We start from the raw sequence: 10,267 nt of genomic DNA, 5'->3' as shown, positions 1-10,267 counted from the left end.
AAATTGATCAACTATGCTTCCTATTGGTATGAATAATTTTCACTGAATAATTTATAAAACTCTACACACGATTCATATCAAATAAACTTGTAAATGGCCAGAACATTAGTGAACAGATGTGAATGGTTCAGATCTTAGTGTGTTTTCAGTGCAAAATGCCATTTCTATGTTTTAGAACAGTAGGCTTCAAAAAATGAAGTGTGCATATGCCAGTGGAAGGACAAGGTGAACCCTGGAAGTGCAAGAGGTAATGTAGAACTTTGATTTTTTAAACATCTTATCCTTTTAAAATTTCCTTTTTCCCTATACATGTTTTATAATGTACATAATAGATCAGTATAACAATATGTAGATAATTCATAAATGATCAAAATTTGGAGTGTATTCTCTAATTTTTTCTGTTAAGAGTTACATGATCAAAAAAGTGTAGAATATCACTAACAAGAACCACCAAGCCACTGCCTCTGTCACAGCCTTATGCTTGATTCTGGTCTAAAAGTGAACAAAATGTAAACAAAAATTTTCAAACTAATGCTAAATGCAAGTTTTTTGTTGTTGTTGTTGTTTTTTCCAGAGGTGGGGTCTCTGACAAGATTAGGGTGTGAACAGGACTTGCACTCCCTTAATCTAGCCCCAGGTGGTCTCCTAATCTTTTTTAAATTTATTTATTTTATTTATTTATTTTTGGCTGCTTTGGTTCTTCGTTGCTGTGTGTGGCTTTCTCTAGTTGTGGCGAGGGAGGGCTACTCTTCGTTGCGGTGCGCGGGCTTCTTGTTACAGTGGCTTCTCTTGTTGCGGATCATGGGCTCTAGGCGCGCGGGCTTCAGTAGTTGTGGCCCGTGGGCTCAGTAGTTGTGGCGCGTGGGCTCAGTAGTTGTGGCGCGTGGGCTCAGTAGTTGTGGTGCACGGGCTTAGTTGCTCCGCGGCATGTGGGATCTTCCCAGACCGGGGCTTGAACCCGTGTCCCCTGCATTGGCAGGCAGATTCCTAACCACTGCAATGCAAGTTTGCCATCAACCTTTTAAATAGGTTAACCACACACAAAAAGTGTGGCAAATGTTTCAAAGTAGCATTTATTTTTTAAAAGCACATTATGAGGTAGACTTAAATTAAAATATTCAGTGCATATATTAATAAAAGGTTTATTAAAACCTTAAAATTGTATGTAGGTATGTATGTAGATAAATTCACCTACAATTCTACCATCCATTTGAAAAACAACTCAATTGAAAAGGTAAAAACTTGTCACATTTTTAGAAAGCTTTTCTAATTCTGAAATAAAGAACATTTGATCTGTTAAAAAAGTTTGTGGGAGGGAGGTAGTTTTGTTTCAGTTTTAGATTTTAGAAGTTATTTTACTAAATCATTCACTTTATGGCTAGTTTTCAATGAATGTGAATATCTTTACTAGAAGGTAGGTAAAAGGTACTATAATGCAATTAAGAATTTCAAGATGGCTTCAGCAGAGCATTAAACCAAGCATGGGGCTTTTCTCAGTGCAGGCCCTCAAATGACTACATAGGTCACATACCCATGAAGCCAGCCCTGCATCTAAGTCTATATCAACTGCAGTTATAGGAATACTAAAACCTTAGTTATCTTTGTCCCTTGAACTCTAGACTAGGCATCTAGTAGGGAGTCACATGTTTGTTGAATGAAAAACTGAGTCTTGGCAGTTTTCCAAATCAATGAGAAATGCTTAGTTTTTCTGACCTATGGTCAGAACAAAATCTTACTCCCATGAATAGTCTGTTCATTATAATAAATGATGGATTCCTGTAGTACTGAATAATTTGCACATCACAATTCTGGCTTCATGGAAATTTGAGGCCACATATGGTGAAGATTCACTTGATTCATTCAACAAAAATTTATTGATCCTGCTGGGCACTGGGAATAGAAGAATAAAGAAGAGTCCCTGCCCTCAAGGAGCTTACAGTCTGGCATGAGAATCTAGTGAGAAACAGCACCTCAGAATCTAGAGAGAAAACTTTCTGGTGTCTGGCATATTATCTGGAATACTCCAAATGTCCTGAAAATGTGAATCTAAAATTTATCAGAAAGCACAATTTGGAAATGGAAGATGCAATGAAATTTAAAAGAAAATTCAAATATTCAACTTCTAGTGTAAAAACCATGAAATCTAAATGAGGAAAAAACTCGGGAAAGCTGAAAATTCTATTTTAAGTACTTTGGACCAGATTTAAATTTTTAAAATTATTTTATTATCTCTGGCATTTTCATTTATACTGACATTTATATACACATGTATAGAGGAGGTGTGTGCATGTGAGATGTATTCCCTGGAGCTTTTGATAAAACCCATTTTTCTATCACTAATTCATTTACAACTAAAAAAGCGGCATACAGGTAAATTTGAGACTTTCCTTTTGATATTAATTTCCATTATCATTTGAATGGAAGAAATTCTTAAGAATTGTGTTCAGGGTATAAATTTCGGTACACTCTCATTTTGCACTGAGACTTAACTGTGTCTTTGTACAATGTGTGATAATTTAACCATATATTTTATTTTATTTTTTAACCATATATTTTAATAATTACTGACAGTTTAATGGCATCAAAAATACTCTTAAGTCTATCTGGATTTTCACTGGTTTTTTTTTCCCTCTGCACTCTTCTTTTTTCTTAAAAGCATGAAAGACCCCTGTGCAACTACAGAGCCTTTGTTTTTGCTTCCTTGTATTTTGGTACATTGCTTCTCCTTAATCTAGCAGCATCCTTAGCTTGTAGTATTTTACTTAGTGGCAACTGAAAAAAATCACTAGCTTGGGCTTTAACTGGGAACTATTATCCAGAAGGTTATTGTGAACCTGTCAGGAAGTTGGTGAGCAACCAAAAGAGCTGTCTCACAGACTGTGCACCCAGAGCTCATCCAGCCCATTAGAAACTAAGCAGGCTTGGTTATCTCACGTCCCAGCTCATAACAGATGAACACAGCACATTAGAAGGAAGTGGGGAGCCTGTTAGAGGCAGGTATATTGATAGTGTGGTAGGAGACCACTATATAAGCAAAACAAACTGCTTAGCAGATACAAAATTTTTTAAACTAAAAAAAACAAAAACCACACCAGGAATCTGAGGCAAATGATTATATATACCTCAAGGCTGAGGGAATCACTTTATAATAATTAATATCAATTTGTTATAGCCCTTTACAATTTATGAATTATTTTACATACATCAGAGCTCATTAGATATTTGTAATAACACATGAATATAACTTTTACTTTCATCATGAAAAAGTGAATTGTACTGAGCATGCTGTTTAAGAAGAAGGCGGGTAGGTATACTGACATATCTGAAAGACTTGCATCAAAAATAATTACAAGTTTTAAATTTTGGCACTTAAGATATATGCATTAATTATCCCAACATTAATATATATGCTTTCCTTCATGACCAACACTGTGTTACTGAATTTTCTTAGCTCTCAGTGACTGCTGGTCATTAAATGGGGATGATTGTCATCAGTAAGTTATCAGACCATTTCTCCTGTTAAACACAAGCTTAACAGATTCTTATGGATGCCAACACCATATATTCTAATATGGGAAACACTAGGCTCCTAAAAGAGTCTCAGAGCGTTTTTGCTATATTGCACTTTCTAGAAAACAGCCTTAATGATATGATGTGATCTTGGTTCTAGACATAGGAGTGAGGAATATGTGATTTACCTTTTCCATGCTTGTTTTCCTAAAATTTTTGGTATAGCCTCTTCTCAGGGATGTAACAAGGAGAAACAAAATATACATGCTCTTTGGGCTTCTGAGAAAAAAGACCACAGACATTTTCAAAAGATAAAAGTAGAGGTCTCTTCTGCATCAGCCACTTCATTTTCACAATTGAAAATAAGGAACTACTGTATATTTGATGTTTTTAAACTCATTCAACATAGCTTTGCCATAAATATACTGTTCTGCAGAAAGCTTTTTAAAGCAGATGTATAATTTATACTATACTTACCAACAATTATATTATCAATTATAATACATTTACCAATTATCATGAATAAAAATGACTAAATAAAATTTTAGAGTTAAAAACACCAGATTAGATTTTATACACTAAGTGAAATGGGATCTTGAAATTTTAAGTGTAATCTCCTCCAATAGTATGGCATTCCTGATGCCCCTTAATTCCTTGATTAATATCCCCTGATGACTTTCTAATCATAACAATACCTCAGAGAGGACAAAGGTTTTGTTGAGTTTGCTATTAATTTTTAATTCTTATCTGTGAGGCTCTGTTTTTGTATAAGGCTATTAATCCTCCATTTTTCTTTATTTTATAGCTACTTACCCTACATGAGGGTTTTTAGTTAGGAATGAACCGTATGTGTGCCCTGCAGTTTATGGCATTAATTCTAATGGAAATTGTCTATCTTGTAAATGTTCTTTTGCGTGGTGCAGAAGATGAGCCAGCTCTGAAATAAACCACTTCCAGAGGGTGTTAAATAAGTAAATTAACAGGCCAGTTTACCATCCTTTACAAACTAAAGGGCAAAATGGTAGAGTAGTAAGCACAGGCTTGGAACTAAAACAAACATTGAGTTTGAATCTCAGTGCTGCCACCCCATGCCAGCTCTGTGACTTATGGCAAATCAACCTTTCTGACCCTCCATTTCCCCCAAAGTACATTGGTGCTCATGCCACCTACCTTGCAGTTTTTGTGAGAGTTAGTAGTAAAGTATGTACATTATTTGACACATGATAGATATTCTAGAATCATGGACTGAAATTTATTAGAGTTGGGCAACATTTGGGCCTAGCATCTGACATGGAGCGCTCTCCTAAGGAGATGCGATATATGGAAACTTCTTTTGATTATCAATACAACCATTGTACTTAGTAGCTTATTTTTAATGTCAACATTAGGTGTTTTTGTCTCCAAAACTTTATTTTCTTTTAAATATTTGTTTTTAAGAAAGTTTATGGCAAACCTGTGTTTTCACTGTGGGTACTTTTTTTGATGACTAAAAAATTTCCAATTTTTTTTTAATATCCATGGTAAGAAAAATCTAATTTTTAAAATTTGTCCCAGAGCCAACATTATCCAAGTGAGATGTAACCTCTGTACATGTGTGAATGGCTGTCTGGCAGGTTCTACAAAAAGTGTCATTTTTATTCATGTATTTGGGTTGCTTAAACATTTCTATAAGATTGAAAACACTTTTCTTCTTATGGCTGGAATTCTCAGCATTGATACTCCCATGCCTTCCTTTTTCAATCTACTGGCCAGTTTAAAGGTATTCACAATAATACAACTTAAAGACAAAAAAAGTGTTCATAAGTCATTGTTTTAACAGCCAGCATAATACAGTAGAAATTGCCCTGAGCAAGGAATTAAGAGACTTGAATTCAAGTCCTGGCTCTGCCACTAATTTTGCAGGATGACTTTAGGCAAGTCACTTAACTTCTCTCATTCATCTAATAACGAGATTGAGTCCATTTCAAGTTACTTTCTACCTCTAAAATTGCTTTTATTTGCTTATTTTTTTAATAATCAAAACACCTTCTGGGAGTTGTGTTAAGCACCTGATGGGTACAGAAATATTTACTGATGTTTAAGGTAGTAATATTTGAAGCTGTGATCCAGGAACCACCTGAATACAGATTACTTGGGGTTCGTGTTAAAAATACAGATTCCTGTCCTCTCCCTGGCTGAATCAGAACCTCCTAAGGTGAGGGCCAGGTTTCTCTATTTTTCACAAGCTCCCCAGTGATTATAATGCACCCTAATGTTTGAGAACCACTGGCCTAAGAGAATGTGTTCTAAGAGGGAAAAAGCTAGCATGTGGCTCAAATTACTCCAGCCTCTGGCAAATCTCTTCTAAGGACAGTCCCATTCAAAGTGGAGGAGACTAGAAAAAAGCTGCTTACTTTTTTCAAAAAAGCAGAGTAGTCAGCCTTATGCCTGGCCCCTGCGTGATGCTTTTTACTTGCTGTGTTCCATAACAAAACACAACAAAAGGTCTTAGTCATGACACCCAAGTCACGGACCACCACAGTTATGACAACAGCTTGAAGACAATCACAGTTCTCCCTTCATTAATGGTAAGAGAGTTGAGCTCAAGGAAGATGAGAAAAACACAACGTCTTTACTCTCCATTTTCTGTCCACCTGTCATCCTCTGTGATTCAAATAATCTGGCAGAGGAAACAGAAAATCTAAGCCACATTGTTCTCATCACTGTGTGGCCAGATAGAGAGTATAATCTAATAAACAAATCCTCTTCTATACAATAGAAATGACCAAAGCCCATTCCTTCTCTTTTCCTTTCTAATGCTGTTGACAGGAACAAAATACCAAGTAAGGACACATGCTACAGATTTAAAAATTCATACAAATAAACTACAAAGAGAGGTGGTAATTTTTTTTCTAGAATTTCACAACAAAATCCCTCTCACGGTGAAAAATATGTATAATTTTAACAGGAAACTTAAAAGACATTTTGCTGCAAAACTATAACAGCTGTAAGAATAATGCCATTATCTGTGCTCATTATAGAGAAACAACAGCAACTTTAAAAGGCCAAGTATACTGATAAGATGAAATTTCTTTTCAACAACCAGTATGCCAACATCAAACTTCTGGGTTTTATTCAACACTAGCATCACGAGTTTCTCCTAATCCAACCGAAACTCCTGCCAAATGTCCACAAAATTCACACCAAAATCAAAAAACAGAAAAGAGAATTAAAAGAAAGAAATTTGACAAGAGCTACCATGCAAAACAACCAGCAGAACTGGAGTTCAGTGGCACAGATCAGCAGGAGCCTAGGAATGCTGCAAAAAGATGGTGCTGCCTGGAGTCTAACTTGGCGATGCCCCTGTGATGCTGGACGACCAAGTACTCAGGTCACAGGTGTGTTCATGGACCCATAAGAACTAGGATCTTGACCCAAACTTTTAAGATCTTCTAAAAAGAAAATACTTCACCTAAATTGAAGTAATATATAATTCAAACACCAGAAGAGTTCCTTATTTGATGTAAGTTGTGCCTAAAACTTTGGCTGATACAAAGAAACCCGTCCGCTAAGGCACCCGGAGGCGATCTGACAATGCATTGGAGAGAACTTTGTCGTCAGTACCACATCATTATGAGAGTACAGAGAACGGATCACCCGCAGGGGACTGGCTTCTTTGGGCAAACAGTCAATAAGTTCACTGCACTGTTTGTCAAATCCCAACAAGCGAATCCCGTAGCCATGTGGGGAAGAAATCATTCGCCCATCAGGGCTGAAGCAAAGTTCTTTGATATAACCCCTGCCTACATTGGCTTCTTCAATGTAATGAGTCAGTCGTAGAGAACAGCGAGGTGAGACTGGTCGCACGGGGGCTCCTTCTTGGAATTCATAGACACAAGTCCACTAGAGGGAGAGAAGAGAGATAAATCATAGAGGCTCATAAATGGAGTATAACCTTTAAAAATTGTGAATAACTGTACTGTCACCTGTAACTTATACAATATTGTACAGCAACTATACTTCAACTAATTAAAAAACAAAAAGTTACAGAGTCCCAAACAGTGCTAAGATAATCTTTTTTTTAAAAAAAAGCTCCACAGAATGCCAAAGCTACAGAGTTGTTGCAAGAAATCATTCAGATGAATGCTACCCCTCTCCCAACTAACAAAACTTGTAGGTCCCATACTGTCTTATCTACATTCATATCAAGGTTATTCTGTACTATGACACTTTAAAGCCTTTTATTCCCTGAGGCCACTGTGACTTCTGAAGTAATAATTCCCTTTTCTGAGAGTAACAAGAATCTTGATATTTTAGGGTTAAGACATCTAAGCCCTAGAATACCTCTCCTCCTACACACTTCAAAGACTCTTCTCTCCTTCTGTTAGCTGTGGCTTCGAGAGCTAGTGACTAGCTAGCTAGCTAGCTAGCTCTGGAAAGACTCCTGCTTTCCAGAGTAAGGAGAATCATAAGGTCATATAAGATCTTTTCCCCTAGTTATCAGTTCAGTCCCTTCCTTTCCCAAAGCTTTCCCTGGTTTTTAAAAAGAGGAAATCATAATACTCCATTGGCTTATAGCAAAACCTCCCATTTAGCCAGCTTAGCTTAGTCCTATGTTTACTGTATAAGGGGTTTTTTACAATGAGATGAAGGAGACAAGAATTAAGCTGGGCTCAATCTGAGCTGATGACTCCTTTAAAGTACTTCCTGCTTGCCACACACAGGCCAGAGAGGAGGAAGGATTTTGAAGGGATAAAGACACCATGAGCACACATGGCAATGGCAGTTTGTTCAGTCAGCCCCATTGAAGGTGGAGTGCTGCTGCCCATACCTCCTGATCATCAGTGTTGCTTGAGCACCGAAGAAGAGTGGCCCAGCCTTTTGGGTGCAGCTGTAACGATGTGATGCAATTTCCACGGTCTCTCTCACCAGGAACTTCAGGGGTTAAGACTTCAAGACTGTTTCGTGGTGAAATTCCTGAGATATGAGAAAATCAGGATGTGGAATTTGTATTATCAAAGGACTAAGGTAGCTCATCAAAGCTTTGATTTCTGGCAGCCACCCTCATGCCTTTATTCCTTCATCTGCCCCTTATGCTACCACATGTAAAAAACCATGGTGCCCCTCAACGTATGGGGTATGTGTCTTTGGGGTGGGTATGGGGGAAGGGGTATGATAGAACTAAAGAATCCAAGTTCCTGCAGCAGGAATCAATAATAACCTAAGGCTAAGGTGTTAAAGCTGACTAGGAATCCTTTTGATTTGGATCTACATCTCAAGTTATGTGACATGAAAGGAATCTGGAAAAGTAAAAGACAACAATTCTCATCTCAGAGGACCTGATGCTCTCTAGTCCAGAGAAGGAAATACCTGGAAGCCATGCCTTTATATAGATGAAAGATGTGTGCAAGGAGCAGGACTTATGGCCCCCAAGGACAGTACTATAAACAACAAATCAATGTATAATTTTGGAGGTAAGAGAGGACAACTCACACAGAGACATGTCAAAACAAGGGGTGGGAGATACTGCCAATTGTACATATTCCTGGTACTCTGCTATGGCCCATCATTTCTTTCTACCTGGCTCCCAATGAAATTGACTGCTGTAGTGAGCCATTGTTACAAATGGGAGTATGTCATATCCCTCAAGTATGTGGAGAACCACTTTCATACACATTGTAAGGAAGCAGCTTAGAAATTTATTATCAAGAGAAATATTTCAACACTTCTCTGCCTATAGAAGGAGTTGCTTTAAAGATAATGAGCTGCCTCTGTCAGACCCTTCGTGAATTATTTTGCACTTAGATGTGTTATCTTCTTTTAAAAGCTTCCCTTTAGATTACTGTAGCATTGACAGAAACCTGTGACGATCTAAATTACATTCTCACAACCAAATTATACCTAAATAATTATTTCACATGTGATTGAACCTCAACAACAATTTTAGAAAAAAAAAACCCTATTTCAAGAATTTTGAAAATCTATAACAAAAGCAGAAAAGAAACCCATTCTGAATAAGTAAGCAGTGGTTTCTGAGCTCTGCTCCTTGGAGGTTGCTCAAGAGCTGGCAAAAGGGGGAAACCATACAGGGCCAGGGTGGAGATGGGGTAGGGAAGACTGGAGGGTCAAGGGCCTCCTTAATTTTACTTGAACCAAAGTTACTTCACTTTTATTTGTGCTACATCCCTAAGAATCCACAGGAGAAATGTTACATATGTGGGCATAAATCTCTAAGAGGAGGAATATTTAACCTTAAAATGAGACATCATAGTCTTCAACATCCAGAGGACAGGATGGTGGATAGTCTATAGGTTTAGGTTAGGAAGGTCACTCAAACCATTCTTGGAAGTAGTCAGGCAAAGTAATCAAGAATGCATTTATTGAGCACTTACCAGATGAGGCCCCCCAGGGAAAACACTAACTAGAAGTCTAAGTATAGTCCTGCCTCTAAATATCTAGGTAGGAGATATGCTTATCTCCAAAAGGTGACCCAAAATTATAAAAATATATATATCTGGCCATCAGTCCATCAAGAGGAGAACAAACAAAAAGTGCTATAAGAGCTAAGATGTGAATTAGTACGGAGAGGGATAATGAGTGAAATTTGCATAGGTAGAAAGCATTTCAATTAAGGGGTGGATAGAACAGATTGAGCAGCTAGTTCTCCCAGACTGGCTGGGGAAAAACTGGCAAAAGTAGAGTGGGGCCAGATTATAGCTCTTTATCCCACAACCCCTCTGAGGCTGCCAGGCATTGCTGAGATAAGGAAACGGCAAAG

The 10,267-nt window shown here is 37.5% G+C and overlaps 1 protein-coding gene and 1 long non-coding RNA gene across 4 annotated transcripts in view; both read right to left on the bottom strand.

Moving 5' to 3' along the window:
* Positions 1–10,267, bottom strand: part of LOC309634297 — a 139,710-nt gene that overhangs the window by 84,396 nt on the left and 45,047 nt on the right. The window lies entirely within an intron of this gene.
* Positions 1–10,267, bottom strand: part of DCAF10 (DDB1 and CUL4 associated factor 10) — a 56,248-nt gene that overhangs the window by 8,423 nt on the left and 37,558 nt on the right. For 2 of the 3 annotated variants that reach the window (XM_082403996.1, XM_082403994.1), the window contains 2 exons: positions 8,321–8,466; positions 1,856–7,392 (listed from right to left, as the gene is read on the bottom strand). In XM_082403996.1, the coding sequence (XP_082260122.1) occupies positions 7,024–7,392; positions 8,321–8,466 (515 nt within the window). In that variant the 3' untranslated portion in view covers positions 1,856–7,023. Of the gene's footprint in view, positions 1–1,855; positions 7,393–8,320; positions 8,467–10,267 lie in introns of those variants that run through there. The other variant, XM_082403995.1, reaches the window with a different exon arrangement.

Source organism: Balaenoptera borealis (genome assembly GCF_965194805.1).
Source record: "Balaenoptera borealis genome assembly, chromosome: 8".
Classification (NCBI taxonomy): domain Eukaryota; kingdom Metazoa; phylum Chordata; class Mammalia; order Artiodactyla; family Balaenopteridae; genus Balaenoptera; species Balaenoptera borealis.
Note: the sequence above shows the minus strand (reverse complement) of the source record. Positions and strands in the feature narration are given on the sequence as shown.